The following is a 15,847-nucleotide window of genomic DNA, read 5'->3' on the forward strand; positions in this document are numbered from 1 at the left end:
GGGGGGGGGATGGGGTGGTGTCGAGGTTGCCCAAAAAATAGTGGGATCTGAGTTTTGAGTCCCTCTGATTTCCTTGGCACAGACTTTGTTGCCAGTCGACACTAGCACCAAATAAGTGACCTGAGATTGGCATATGGAATCACAGTGGTGTAAGGCTGCTGTGTCTGCTGAAATTTAGTTATGTGTTGGTGTGTCGCTGGTATGAGTCGTGGAGCATGGTCCTGTGGTGCAGAAGATGGGCCATTGTGCTAGAAAGGAGTTGACTTAAGCAAGGCTGCAGGACTTGGAGGGGCCTACTCCTCCTTTTTGCTGCACTCAGTGCCCCTTTTCTGCCGGATGCAACACATTTGCAGCCTGAACTGAAGAGGTTAACAGTTAATCCTATTCTACTAAAATCACCTTCACCTTGAAGCCCTGTAGCAGCTTGGAGGCTACTGCCACTTCCCACCTCTCTGCTCTTCTCTGCCCCCCTCCTTCAGTCATGGGAAGGGATCTCTTCCATAAAGCCACAACTCAAACCATGTTCTGTGAGGAAGGAAAACTGGTGTTGATCTTCGTTAAATTTAAATTGACCTGTGATCAAAGGAAGATATATCATGGCAGTTATTTTTTAAATCTAATATGTTAACTAACTTTTAAAATAGATTCAGTAGGGAAAAGCTTTATGTCAGGAGAGCCTCTTAAAAAAACTCGTGCTCTAAAATAGAAAATTAAATCATTTCTGCCAATTTTATGAACCGTAACAAATGCTTTAGTTGCAGCTGATGCCAACCCTTATCCTCCACAAAGCAGGTTTCTATTTTTGGCACTTTAAAATATTCGGTACAACTGACTGCATTTTACACTGGAAGAAAGTCTGGCACTGTCATCTGTTTCGTTCAGGGAGCTGCAACTGCAAGCATCGGTCTGAGAGCCGTTCAAACTCATTACTTCATTCTTTCTCCTGAAATAATTTGCCTTGAGGAGCTGTATGGTAAAGAATATTGCAGAAAATGAGAAGGCTTTTATTTTGTTAAACGAAGAAAATTACTACAGTTACCTAATGACAGACTTCTCACTGAAGACCAAAGTGTATGGTTTTTATTCCTTGGCCACAGAGCAGGTATAAGCCAAGTAGCAAGTACAGGGTGATTTTCCAGTGCTGATCTGAAATGAGCACCTCTGGACCTGAGAAAAGTAAAGACTGTGTTCCCTTCTCAGCCGCAAGTGAAATTTCTGCCTGGGCAGCAAATGCAGTGTTGATCATTTTGTGCAGATATTGGCCCATAATGATACAACATCTTTTGCAGCATTATAACCTTAAGACATGACCAGTCTGGACATCAGGGTTATGCTAGAACTGTTAATGCCATTCAGCTCGGAGTTTAAAATGGAGCATAATCTGAATGCTTCCAGTAGCTTTCAGGAAATCCTGTATCTCCAGTTTGCTCCTCTGCTATTTCAGACAGATGAAAACAGATGATAACCGACCAGCCTGATTCATTTGCCTTCGTTTTAGAGAGTAAGCAGTTTTCTTTTGCTTCTGCAGCTGCTCTCAGCAATAGCCAACTGATGCTTTTTCCTCATTAAATGAGATGTCAGATCTCTTGCAAAACAAAATACTGATCAAGATCCTGTAGGGTTTGGGTCAAGAGTGAACAGACCCCAAAAAATTTGTAGCAGTGTTGTTTTGAAAAATGTGGGAATTTGGGGGTTCAGGTGGGAAAGGTTGGACTCTTCTGGACAGATGCATGTGGAAGAGGACCAGATGCTGTTATTGCAGTGTTGAACCAGCAGTTCCCCATACTGTTAATTCTCCAAGCTATTCCTTGCCTTTACTTGGGTAACTTAGTTGACTAAATAGTCTTGTGCTTTTAAAAGGATCCATTTCTAATTCAACTAGTTACCTTTTCATAAAGCTTGCAAGTGAAGTGTGAGGTTCCCAGGGCAGAAATGAGAGTAAGAGACTCGCCTTCACCTGAGATTTGGCAAGCCATTGGGCCTGCTTGATGGGAAGAAGTGCTCCCACTCCGGCTTTTCTTCCCATTTTCACACTTTCAAATTGTGGAGGTACTTTCTTGGCCACCTCACTGACCAGAACAGTGAGAAATGTGGCTCTCCTGCAGGGAGATACCATGTGCCTGGAATGCAGGAGAGGCCCAGACAAAATTGGAGTTGTAACGCAGGCCAGGATGTGCTCTGTATTTAAAAGTTATACCAAAACTATTTGATACCATGTATATTCCAGATGGGTGCAATTGGCTGAGCTATTTCTCAGCTGCTTCCTTCTCTTCACCTCATATGTGCAATGTAGCATGGGTCTGTCTCACTTCAGGAGTCCCTTTCTTTCTAAGCTTGTAGAAAGGTGAGTCTGGATTCTTGTGTTTTTCTTGATTGTGCTCAAATTTCTGCTTGTCTCCTGCAAGACAGACCACTCTATCAACCATATACTGTGTTTAAACTTAACCAAAGTATGTGAGAACTTGATCCGAAGTTCAAGCAAATTGCTTCATTAGGTGTAACACTGGAATACTGAAAAGGATCTGCTGTTCACTAGTCTTGACTGCTATCAGGTTAATTCTCAGTGGAAAAGTTACATGTTTGAGTACTGCAGTTTAATATGTTTCAGCTAAGGAAAGGGAAATAGCTTGCTTGGTAATCAGGCAAACCAGCTTTTAAGGTCTTCTGGCTAATTTCAAGAAGAAAGAAACAAAAACATAAACACAGTGTTTTTCTTAATCTTGCAGATGCTCCTGTTAGTTCTTAATTAGAATTATCTTTCACTAGTTCCATCAGGTTCTCACTTTTTTAACTGTTTACCTTTTTCCAAGTCCCCAATTTGACATTGACTAACGTCAAGACTATTTTTTATATTGGCTCATTCAGTCGATCATATTTTCTGAGATGAGATTTTATCCACACGTGGACATATAAGCAGCAGTAAGTTCAGCTGTTACTTAGTTAAGGTAAATTGTAGCAGTACACTATATTTGATGATATTTAAAGAGGCTGCTCTCTCTCATCCTAACAGTCCCCATCCTTGTGATTATATAAGGGTTAATAAATAATCTTTAACAGGAAAAAGAAATCCAAGACCACCACAGAAAGCATTTAGTAGCCTAATATTTACATTTATGGCAAAAGAGGTGGTAGAACATCATTTCTCTTTGGATTTCAAGGTTGTAGTCTGGAATGTTCTGTCAAAAAAAAAATGGGGGGGGGGGCAGTTCTTAACGGTGGAGGCTTGAGTAGCTGAGTCGAGGTATTTGCTTTTATTTCATTTCTGCACAGAGATAGGTGCTAAGTGGTAACTCCACAAAGCTAGCACACCATTGCAAAAAGTTGCCACATATTTATCTTGTTACAAGATTAAAGAAAACCTGCCAAAGTTCATATCAAATGGCTAGCGATTGCTGTAACATTTGCTATTGGTTAATTATATTTAAATTGGCATCACTTGCTGGGTAAATGAGCACGCATGCTCCTTGTTGGGGGGGGAGGGGCAAGTCTCTTTGGGTTTGATTTGAGTCGGTGGTCGCAATCTCCCCTCACCGCCTTTGCCTTTCCCTCAGCTACCACAGATCTTTGCTGACCTCATGCAATTTGGCCGGGCCTTCTGAGTCAGGACGTTCCCCTTTTCTTGGTCTTTTAGCTCCTCTTTGGGGGTATAGTCACCACTTTGTTTCATGTGCTGCTAAGGCAAATAATTCCTTATCTCTTAGCTCCTTCTAACCCCCGGATCCCATTACACGCAATTCCTTCTTCCCACGCAGTGAGAAATTCCATTTTCTGAGGTATATCAAAAGTAGTAAAAATAAAAAATAATGAATATGGAGTGCAACTTCTGGTTTTCAGTCAGAAGAACATGATTTCATAATTGTTGGTTAGAAATAATGGTATCTGAGTAGCTGTCAAAATATCTTTCAGACTGGAGAGGGTGAAGAAGCTGTTTGTTACAAAACTGACAAGGACAGAACGCAAACCTTTAGGGGCACAAAATGGGTGCCCTGATAACAATTTCAGTTAGGACAACTGCAGTTTTGACTTACCTTCAGGTAGTAGAAAGTCACTGGGTGTCTGTACGGTGTGGCATGACGGGAGCTGATCGGCCCCATGATTCTACTCCTTGCAGCCTGTGGTGTGGCGAGTGAGCTCAAGCCAGGGAAGCAGAGCAGCTTTCCAGTTTGTTCCATAAAGTGCGGTGAAGCTAATAATGAAATACTGGAGTGCCGTCAGTAACGTGGTGGAATAAGAGATCAGGTTCCTTAAGCTGTTTAATGAATGTCTTTTTGAAGATGGTTTGCCGTTATGCCTTGTTACTTATTAATGAGCGTATTACCTGATGTAATTTTTTTCCTAGGTTTCCAGGGGGGATTCTTAAGGATTCGGAGGTGGATAAATGAGCACAACTAGCACTCTAGCTGATTTTTTGTTTCATTTTTCTTGTAAAGCTTTTTTTGAGTCAGTCAAGTTCTTTTGGGGAATACTGCCCTATGTATCTTACAGGGAGGACCACAAGTACTTATCTACCTGGTATAATTCCGTTTTCCCTGAAGTGTTTCATATCAGTCCTTTTTTGTCATTAAATTCTATACGTTAAAGTATTCTTTGTCTCTCGAATATATGGGGATAGTACTAACTAGCACATTCCATTTCCTGTCTGTTGTTCATAATTCTATATCTGTCAAATCCTATGGTAGCTGGAAATAAATAATTCATGAGATCTCTGATGAGACATCTTGAAACTCGTGTTACATTGTCATTAGCAGTCATTCCATAAATAAGAACTGTAAAAATGCTATAAGATTTATTCTCTTCTCTGTTATGTTGCTGCTTTTATTGCTGCTTCATAACCTACAAAACATATCCTTTTAGCATAGACTATTTCTGCCTGTGATGGCAGAAGGCTTTTTAGGCAAAATTGTGACTAGGCTGTGGCTATACACTGTGTGTATGTATGTACAGAAACATGGATCTAAGGTTAGATTTCAACATAATTTGGTGGGTTTTTTACATATAGCCTCTTGAATCTCTTGTAACATTTCTGTTCTTTGGAAGAAAAAAGATCTTCTACATTTGGATTTTCTGTTTAAGCAGGACAGCTGGGAAATTGTAGAAGGACTCCGGGGAGCAATGAATTGTACCCAGGAGCCACAGAAACAGGAGGGCTGCTTGCTGAAAAAGAGGAAATGGCCTTTGAAGGGCTGGCACAAGGTAGGAAAGGAATGTGTATCTGAAAGCCTGATGCCATGTGAGTGGGACTTGCTTGGTGTGGTTTTGTGGCAAAAAGGTTACTTAAGAGCAGAGGAAGTGTTCTCCAAAAAAAATAGGGGGTGGGGTTGTTGTTGGTTTTTTGTTTGGGTTTTTTGGGGGTGTTTGTTTGTTTTTGTTTGTTTTTAAATCTCTGCATTTCTGGTTACAGAGATACTTCTTTTTGGACAGAGGGATTTTGAAGTATTCTAAATGCCAAGCTGATGTAAGTGATCTGGAATGCTATAAGGCCATTATTATTATTATTATTATGCTTTATTATGGAGTGAGTGATTGTATTCTTTTTACTTTTTTGCAGATAGAGAGAGGGAAACTTCATGGCTGTATTGATGTTGGACTTTCTGTCATGTCTGTAAAGAAATCAACAAAATGTATAGATCTGGATACAGAAGAGCAGATATACCATCTGAAGGTAGGCCTTCAAGACTGTTATAACCTTGCTCCCAAAATAACAACATTAGCTGTGTATGGTGGAGACCTTTTTTTTTTTTTTTTTAAACAGTAGGAGGTCTGTTAGTTACACTAATAACTTACTTTTTAGTATCAGCAGACTAGTTTACACTTTATAACTTGAGAGGCTTTATTGTACTGTTCCAGAGTCGGTAAACCTGTTCTAAATAAAAACTTTGAAGATGCCTTATGTTTAGCAGCACTCTATTCACCCAGCCCTTTTTTCAGCGTAGGGTATGCACTTGTTGCACAAGTGCTTTTATTTTCAGTAGTTGTATCTTGCTCTTTGTCTTATCTATAGGAAGTATTTTCCACAGTCAAATGTGTATATTTATCTATCCTGTTGGATAAATTGTTTTAAAATACATCACCAAAATCAAATTTCTATCTGTGGTTAGTTAAACTTTGACTAAGCCTTAAAAATGGCAATTAAGAAATATAAAATTATTATTTTTTTATTTGTATTGGGGCTTTTACCATCTAGAAGTTGCTAAGTATTGTGTTCTATACTATACTAATTGAAGTTTCTCTTTTTTCTTTACTTTATCCTGTGATTAATTTTCTGTCATGCTTAAGCTCACACAGTATATGCTTTAGTAGGAGCATTATTAGAAAAACTTTCTGGATATTTTGCCAATAAAGGTCAGCCAGACTAGCTGTCTAATGAGCACAAAATACCTTAGTTTCTTTGTTAGTGATTTTGAATGTGAATGTTACAAAGCCTGTAATTTTGTGTAGGTGAAGTCTCAGGAGCTGTTTGACGAATGGGTAGCAAAACTTCGTCATCACAGAATGTACCGTCAGAACGAAATCTCCATGTTTCCTCATGACGTCAATAATCTTTTCTTTCCTGTGTCTACTACTGCGGACTCTGTCACTGGCTTCTGCGATTCTACTCCGGGTAGAAAGGTAATGATGAGCTTTCATCAGGGATTAAATTAGTCTGATTTGTGTTTATTAAGTAAAGATCATAATGGAAGTTTGTGGTGGGTTTTAAGTTATGAACTAAAATGTCAAGAGGAAAATTATATTATTTATTGATTTACTCCTAAGCAGTTATCTCTATGATGCTGTTAAATTTTCTAATATTGTCTTATTGTTTTAATGCAGTAAATTATATTTTCATGATTACTTTTAAAAACTGGATATTGAGTTAGAATCCTCATAATTTTTGAGATATCTATCAGTATTTGTCTGATACGTACTGGTGAATATTAGTCTGGGTTACAGAAAAGCACTCAGCCAGATTTTTTTTTCCCTTTAGTATTTCTTCATTTATCCTTTAGCTAATAAAACCTCTCCCCTTTTACATTAATGAATCTGACTGTGCTTAACTGAGGAGTATATAGGAATTATCCAAGAGCCATCACCTGTGGCCACTATTCATATTTTTAACTGATGTAGAAGAATTATTGAAACCAATCCAAGGACCATGCTGTAGATGGGTACGGGGTCTGGATGGGTCCAGCTGGCAATGTACTTCTCTTTAGGTAAAATCTGTGACTGTTAGTTTCACAAATGACCTGACAAATGCTCAGTCTGACACCGTAACTGACCTCTTTGATGCAGTCTCATGGAAAAGCGATTGTGTTCTGTGCCTGAACACAACCTCTGTGCCTTCAGCTGTCTGCACATTGACTGTCTCATGTTCACCCAAAGAAGCTCTTCTGCTCCAGTCTAGAACCAGTGATCTCTTTTGAGAATGTCTTTTTTACCAGTACTGTGTTACTTATTATAACTGAAATGGTGCTCTGTTTCTGTCAACTCCAGAAGTGTCTCCTAAGCAGCAATCAGCTCTTTGTTACCCTCCGATCTAGGGTTTTCTTTTCCCTGGCTATATTGCTGTATGATCTGAGTGGGCTTGTCCCCCAGTACCTGCAGTTCATCATTTTGGTAGGACTACCCTGTAACTGAGTTTTACCAAGCACAAACATGTGCCTGAAGAGCTTTTTGCTAGTGGCTGAGAGGGAGGGGATCTGTGTGAGCAGGCAGCTGAAGGAACAGTTAACTCACCCTGTAGTATGGGGCTGTTCTGCAAAGAGCTGTCTGCATGCTTGCTGTGGTGCCAGCACCTCTGTGGCTCTGACAGCCTGCTCCTCTGAGGCTGTGTCTGCAAGGAAATGGCAAACCTCGTGTGCCATTTAGTTCTTTTCTCCCAAAAGACAACAGCGATAGAGGGGGAGAAGAATATCGAGGGCAAAAGTGGAACATTGCAAAGCCCATTAATATCTCTATGCCTGTTTCTCAAAGAGAAAAAAAAAAAGGAAAAAAAAAAAATCCATGTGACCAGCATATCTGAAAATCTATGCTCGTATGCTGTCAGGAAACTAACCATTTCTTCTTTGGCATGAAAGACTTTAATTCACTTCTAATTTATTAATCCAGATTTGCACTGCAAAGAAGCGCTATTTATTTTCATGTGAAAAATAGAAGGGGATAGTTCTTAAGCTGCAGTTAATCATCTTAGCTCTGCTTAAACTAAATGGAAGTTTGCCAATTTACACTAGCCCTCGCTTGATGTTAGTTAATATCAATCCAGCAGTTAGGTTATTTTGAGAAAAATATATCGAGTGAACTTTGCATTGCATTTTATTTGCTTTTAGAAACACCTGATCAGTTTTCACATCTGGTTTTTTTTTTGTTGTTGTTGGGAGGTAGGTTTATGTATCTACATAAGTGTATGTGGAAGGCTTGGATTCTAAAGCTTAGCCATGCTGATGAAAAGCAAAACTATGCTAACTGGAGCTATACAAACTCTCTCTTGCCTACTTGGTAATTTTTTGATAATGCCTACTTCCTTCTTCTGTCCTGCTCGTGCCCCTCATGTATGTGAATTCTGGAAAAGCTGGTCATATGAGATAGATTTCTGAAGACATAAATGTAGGTTTTGTTTACCAAAATGCCAATACAATTGCTCATCTTTAAATTCAGTTTACTTGTGCTTTTAAAGACATTGGGATTATTATTTCGTTATACGTATATAGATGACTAAAGCTCATACAGCTTTATGTAGGAATAAAACAGCTAAACTACATAGATTAAATTTAAAATGTCTGCTTATTGGTCCTGACTACCATTGCATACTGACTATATAAACTGAAATAGTACAGAATGGCATCATGTGGATAGTGCATTTTATTTTATTCTGCAACCTAAGTTGGAGCTTATATTGCAAATTTAAAAAGACCAACTAAGAAAACTCAGGCAACTGACTGATTTGTAGATGTTTCCTATGAATAGATTTAAAACTAGTACTACCTGAGTTTTGATATAAGCTGAGCAAGAGGTAACGAAGTTTGTAAAGTGTATGCTTTAGAGAAGAGCCAAACAATTTAGTCAGCTTTTCTCATAATTGGTAAAATGGTCATGTAATGGCCCTTAAGATGAAACATTTTATAACTGATTTTAAACAAGATGTTGACAAAGTGTGTAATTTGTACAACTTCCTGACATAGATACTACTAAAGATGAAAGGTTTAGTAAGGTCAAAAAATAATTAGGCATTTGAATGGCTATTATTTGTAGTTACATTAAAGAAAACAGCACTATAGGCCACAATCAACTGGTAGTAGTATCGGGCAGAAATTTCTTCCCATTGGAAACTACTGAATTATAATGCTCAATTAGCTCTTGCAGAGAATTTCCAGCATCTCCTGAAGCATCTGATAGTGGGCAGTGCTGAAAATGACATGAGTTTGAAAATGGTTACTGAGATGTTACAAAAGGGTTGTATTTACCCAGATGAGGTGTATGGTCACACATGTATAAAGGCCTGTCAAGCCAAATCCATTCTAAATTCATACAACCTTCAGTAAAATTTTTAAATAACATGTAGTAGATCTTGCTTTCTTCACTGAAAAATAGCTTTAACAAATAAGTTCGTGTTACGTTTAAGTTACTTTTGGGGCTTCTTTGAGGAACATGGAGAAGGAACAGAATGTCCAACTTTGGCCATGTTCAGATATGGTGCTTTAATTGTATTAAGTTGGCTTAATTGATGCAGAACTATGCCCTTCCTCAAAATTCAGTTTCCAGCAATTTTTTAGGGTTCCTTTAGTATTTCCACTGCTCGTGGACAGCAGTTAGGTTAGATACCCTGACATTATGCTCAATGACTGTACACCTAGTCTAGTTCATACAGTTTTTTCCTCCATGTTATTGCTGCCTTCAGTCCTTGTCCTTGATCGTAGACCTCAACAGTCGGTTGTCAAAATTTGTGTATACAGCATTAAAATATTGTTTGTTAATTATTTATTTGTTCTTCTTTGGAACAGGCAGGCAGCTTGACCAAACAGAATTCATTGTCAGCTGGAGGTAACTTGTCATTTTCCTTTTCGAGTAATGAGTCCAGGATTTCATCTTGGCTACAGTCTTCTGAAGACATGGAAAAATGCTCAAGAGGTAATGATATTTGAAGGAAGTTGAACGTAGCCTAATTCTTCCCCTAGTTTTTCTTGACAACGAGAGTACTACACTGTAAGTAGTCATTACAGTTAGAGTTTTCTCTGAAACTGGAGGGAGGAAAGGGGTTGAATAACTGCCTGCTCACTTGTTTTCAAAAGGACTAGTGATTTTGGATGTTGGGGTATCAATTGTGGGCACTTCTTCAAGGAACCTATGTATTTCAGTACATTTTCTTTTATATACGAACATCATCTTCAGTAGTAAGATTCAAACTTTCGTAAGTTGAGTATTCAAAAAGGAAAGCATCCAAAATCTAGTCGTTTATAAAGCACTAAATCTTTGTACTACAAAGTCATCTTCTGCTTTCATGCTTTCCTAAGAGAATGAAGATCTTTCTCATGTTGGTAGTGACTGTGTGTTTCTTACTTGGTAAAGTTCTAAACTTCTAAAATGAGCTTCAGCTCTGATATAGAGGAGCTTTGTCTCTAGCTTGGAATGTGCAATTCAGTCTTGAGGCCTGTTACCCTCACCACGAGGAGCTCTGAGTCGTCCCAAACTGCAGTAATAATCACATTATTCTCATTTTTCTGCAACCAACTGGGATAAAATATCATGTTCATTATACACACCATATAGATGCATTTCCATATTTTGAATTTGAACTTGAAGATAGAAGGATACAAGCTTTTAATCCAGTCATCTAGTAATGTGCTTTTAGTCAATTAATAACTTATGCTAGCTACAATCAAAATAAGACTAACCTACAAAGAAAAAAAACTTTCAGTGTGTCTGTTACTTTAGGGCAACTGAAAATATTCTCTTGTTCAAAACAGACCTCTCCAACTGTCACACATATTTACTGGAAATGAACCAGCTGTTACAGAGCATGGATGTTCTTCACAGGACATATTCAGCGCCTGCTATAAATGCTATGCAGGTTTGTTGTTTAAAAAACAAAACCAAAAAAAGTTTCCCCTTGCAATTCCAAAAACCAACCCCAAATCCTAAAGGGTCAAGGTATTTATTCTTGGCTCTGCTAGTTTTATGGCCATCTGTATTATTTTTGTCCTTTGTGTGTTGTTAAAAGGTTGGACCTTTTGAAAGCCCGAAGAAGGAAAAGAGAACGCACAGGAGGTGGCGATCCAGAGTTGTTGGGAAAGAAGCTAAAGGAACGTTACAGGTAACTTCAGTCCTTTCAGTACCTGTGTTTCTCCACTTCTTAGTTATTGATCCCTTCTTGGTGTAACCAGTTCAGGGAATATGAATCCTTTCTAAGTAGTGTTCTGTGCTAGCTCATTTTAAGTGGTAAAATATCAGACAAAACACAAATATATTGTCATTGATATCTGCAATAGGATCTGTGCTGCTACCTTCTGCCTCCAATCTGAAGGGTTGTGGAGGTGGGTTTTTTTTTATTAGTACAGATTTTTGCAAGTTCTCCAGATAGTTTTGTACACATTTGCATCCAGAGGCCATGTGATTAGATACTTCTAAGTGGGGAAAAATAGTATAGCATATGCTACAGCTCTCAATGGGCTTGTTCCTGGAGTTTTGCCAAATCTCCAATTACAATAGCTTGGGCAAAGTTTTATTTATGGTTTCATATGCTAGGTGTCATCCATTCCAAGCCTATTGGTGATTGACAGTAGTTTTTCCATTTTGGATGTCTCCAATATGTAACCCAGGTGGGTACAATAAGACAAAATTTTCTGTACAGTTTGGAAAAACATCACAAATGGCTGTCCTCCTTACAGGTGCCTTCAGTATTTTCTGCCCCTATGAGACTGCATGCTTCCAATCCTAACTTATCTACAATAGATTTTGTAGAGGAGAAAAATTACTCTGATGGCTCTGAAACATCATCAGAATTTACTAAAATGCAAGAGGACTTATTTCACGTTGCACATAAAGGTAAATGAAATTGTCTTTCACATGTGGTTTTATACTTTCACGATTTAAATAATGATGTGACTTCTGAGAATGCTTCCTGTTTAATGTTCAGAAAAAGCAGAAAATGCCCTCCCTTCCTTTAATTCCCTTGAGGAATTGCAAATGTTGAGATCTTGACTCATTGGAAAAAAGTGGCTTAATCATCATGGTTTCTTATTTTTTATTTAATGAAGGACATCCCTTTGTTTTATGTGCTAAAAACCTAGGTTGTATTTTTTTGCCGAAAGGTAAAAATGCTAAAATCAGTTGCTATAAACACAACAGCAGATTTGTATTCTTTTGTGTTTGCATGCATATGTGTGTATATGAGTACATGTATGTTTGTATAGTCAGTGTGCTTCACTGTATTTCAGAGTCAACATTTGTTGGTGATGCTAGGGTTGCTATGGTAGTAACCTATTTTTAGTGAATACAGAAGAGTAAAATCATGTAAAGCAGCCAGAGGGGCAGCTTGGCTAGAAATGTTTCTTCTCAAAATCATTCTTCATTAGCAGTGCTTTGCTCCATCACCCTCGCACCAGAAACATCTTTATTGTTTAAGTAATCTCAGTGAGGAAGTCACTTAAGCATTTACATCTGAAAGACTTTTGGGAGTATTGGCTTTGTCCCCTTTTGCACAAGATAATGGTTGAAGTTATTAATAAGCATTCTTTGCTTGTTTTTCCCCTCTAGTGCTGCTGTATCTTGATTCCATTATGTAAGAAATGTATCAAAGTAGTAAATATTATGAAGTTAATTATAGTCAAAACTGATGTATGTTTTCCAAAAGGAGAAAAGAAGTGGGGGTGGGGTGCAGTTGGAAAAGTTGCTATTAAGCAGAGCAAAGAAATCTTCCACTCGAGATCATCTTACCTGAAATGTCCATGTCAGAAATTTTGGTTAGGTTGGCCGATGCATTGAGGGGACAATTGACTTGGTACTGTTTAATACAGTATTGTTTTATTAAGAGTATAAAGAATTTTTTTCCAGAGTTGCTTTAAACCACACCCCTTCCAAAAAAGGGGTAGTGAAGAAAACTTTTTCTTTAGCTTTTGGTGTAAATGAAATAAAATGTAACATTAGTACTTTATTAAGTTGTATACTAACTTAAATTTTCAAGAATTATTATATACTAAATGACATTTAAGGTCACTGAAGATTCTCGTCATGTCATCACATATGAAAGGCTAACATAAAATAGATCATAGTGGATACGTCTTCCTCCCCACCCCCTGTGATACTGTTAAAGATTTCTTCAAATAAGTATGAGAATTAGCTTTGGTAATGGTTTTCAGTGTTGAAATATACCTTTCTTATAAGAGTAAATTAGGTTACATCAAATACTTAATGAAGTGGTGATGATTCAGGTTAACTCTCAGTGGATTAGAAGAGAGAGGTATCAGAGATTTCTCATTCTTTGTCCTTTCCATGCATCCATGCTCGGATTTTGTATCTCTGTTTCCCTGTAAATGGGTACGTTTTTGCACTGACAGTTGTCACGACTGTATTACAAGGCTTGATTAGGCCCTTACAAATCCTCTAATTCTCAAGTTAGATAAATGTTAAAATCCTACATGAACAAACATTACTCAAATAAATTTTTATTCCTTGTGGTTAAAAAAGAAGATTAAATGCCTTAAAAGTAAAAAAAAAAAAAAAAAGTGCATTTCCCCTTTAAATGGGGATTTTAAAATTATTTTAAAACTGCATGATCTGTTGTTTGATTTAAATGTTTCAGACTGGTGATAACTGGCTCAGGAAGGAGTAGAAGTAGCAGTGTAACATGCACAATGTTCAGGAGCTGAGTCACTAAATCATCTAACAAACTGAAATTGCTTTATCCCAAAAAGAGATAACAAAACTCAACACCACAGTTGACTTGCTTGTGGGGAAACTACTAACCCAGTAGCTGTGGCACAGCATGTGTTATAGCTGCTTTTTTTGATTATTTTTTTTTCTATTTCATTTTTTTTCTTCCCTCTCTTCTCCCCCACTGGAATTCTTAAAGGAATGTGGAATAGAGTCATGACCATCTGAAGATTCAAGCTAATTGGGGAACAAAAGCAAGTGAAGAGCAGATGTGGTTAGTTAGCTTTGTTGCCATCTGTCACAAATAATCAGAGTAATTTTGACTGTGGCTAATATAGTCAACATGGTAGCATTCACCATAAACATTTCTCCTACTAAAAAGTCTACCCTATAACCTTGATTAATATTACCTGTTTTTAGTAACCCACCCATAATATCGCAACCTAAATTCTTGTTTCTGTCACCATAAATGATATGTCATTGAAGTTTTACATAACTGGTATGTATACAATTGGTAGCTGTTTTTAACTGGGTTTTTTTTTATGAAACGATTCTAGTTTACTTCACCTTGAGGTCAGCTTTCAGCACCATATCTACAGAGAGAGAAAAGCTGAAGCAGATGCTGGAGCACGATGTATCCTCATCACCATCTGCACAAATAGTTGGCTTGAAGAATGCCTTAACATCTGTAAGTAACATGCTGAAGTTCAGCAAGCTTCATTGTCATCAGATACTACTTTTAAATTTTATAGTAGTTAATTTCTGTTTCTTTAGTATCTGTTCTGTGCTAGAATTTGCAGTATTGAATCATAGTAAGTTGTTATATATGATGTTTTTCAAAGACTTCTAAATGTTAAAGGTATTGTGAAATCACTGAAGTGGGACAGATTGATTTAGGTATAATCTGTATTATTTGATGTTAAGAATCAGAGGGCTGCTCTGTGACGACGAGTCTACTTTCTCTCAGAATGTGCACTGTTTAATCACTTAGTTCTGGTAGGGTGCGGGTTTCCTTTTCCTTTTCTTTTCCTAAACAGCAGTCAAGTATTCACCGTATGACTTGCTTAAAATAAAGGTGAGAGTGGCTGAAAGCACTCAGCTGTCCCTTCTAATGCACTAGAGCTTCACCATGCTGCACCAAGACAGTGCAAAGCAAATTCAAGTACAGCTTCTTTATATTGACTTCCGACCTTAATTATCGGTTAGTGATCTAAAAGCAGCAATGGAGCTATTAGGGCAGAGTTCTGAATGACAAAAGAATGTGCTCTTTAAAAAGGTAGGGTTTTTGGTTGGTGTGCTTTTTATAATTGCTTGAGACCAGAACTTTCAGGCTGGTCATGTTTGAATGTGTCAAGCAAACAGTGATCTGATTTCAGAGCAACGAGGGCCATTATTACCATGGTCTTAAAATTTCAGTGTTGCAAATTTCTAATCAGAGGCAGTGGAGACTCTCTGGCATTGATAAATGTGATATAGATCATCTTAGAATTATTTCAGTATGAATATATCCCTTTGTTTTACAAAAGCTGCATATGGTTATAGTTTTTTAAGTGTGTAACGTGCCTTTTTGCCTAGACCTTTAGAGGCTGTGATGTCTTTGTAGTATTTAGAGAAAGCTGAAACCTGTTGTATAATAACTGTACTCACTCACTTTTACTTCTTTGGTTTTGGCTTTCAGATGTTCCACTTCTGATATTTGAATGGGTCACTTTTATTTCCTCAGTGTTATTTGCCTACCATTTTATATAAAAAAATCCATTTTTAAGATTTCTGAACTCAGTGAGCACTCAGCTTAGCATGACATTTTTTTCTGAGCAATAAAATTCTGTTGTCCGTCTTCATCTTCTGAATGTCTTGAAGTCATGCTTTTAGGTCTTATCTGATGCTTAATAAGCTTTTTGTAGCCCATCCAGATGTCATCTGTGAGCCTTGGCAGTTTCAGCAGAAGTTAACACCTGTGAGAGCTATTCTTAGCCTGCAGGTCTGTAAAGCCATGATGCCAGCA

General features: G+C 37.7%; 1 protein-coding gene across 1 annotated transcript in view; it reads left to right on the forward strand.

Annotated features, from left to right (window-relative positions):
* Positions 1 to 15,847, forward strand: part of OSBPL3 (oxysterol binding protein like 3) — a 67,201-nt gene that overhangs the window by 27,493 nt on the left and 23,861 nt on the right. Inside the window, exons 3-11 of the mRNA XM_009638664.2 lie at positions 5,077 to 5,193; positions 5,402 to 5,455; positions 5,549 to 5,662; positions 6,439 to 6,609; positions 9,975 to 10,101; positions 10,938 to 11,041; positions 11,192 to 11,284; positions 11,859 to 12,015; positions 14,400 to 14,530. Coding sequence (XP_009636959.1) covers positions 5,077 to 5,193; positions 5,402 to 5,455; positions 5,549 to 5,662; positions 6,439 to 6,609; positions 9,975 to 10,101; positions 10,938 to 11,041; positions 11,192 to 11,284; positions 11,859 to 12,015; positions 14,400 to 14,530 — 1,068 coding nt within the window. The remainder of the gene's footprint in view (positions 1 to 5,076; positions 5,194 to 5,401; positions 5,456 to 5,548; positions 5,663 to 6,438; positions 6,610 to 9,974; positions 10,102 to 10,937; positions 11,042 to 11,191; positions 11,285 to 11,858; positions 12,016 to 14,399; positions 14,531 to 15,847) is intronic.

This window comes from Egretta garzetta, unplaced genomic scaffold (assembly GCF_000687185.1).
Source record: "Egretta garzetta isolate BGI_Z169 unplaced genomic scaffold, ASM68718v1 scaffold94, whole genome shotgun sequence".
NCBI lineage: Eukaryota > Metazoa > Chordata > Aves > Pelecaniformes > Ardeidae > Egretta > Egretta garzetta.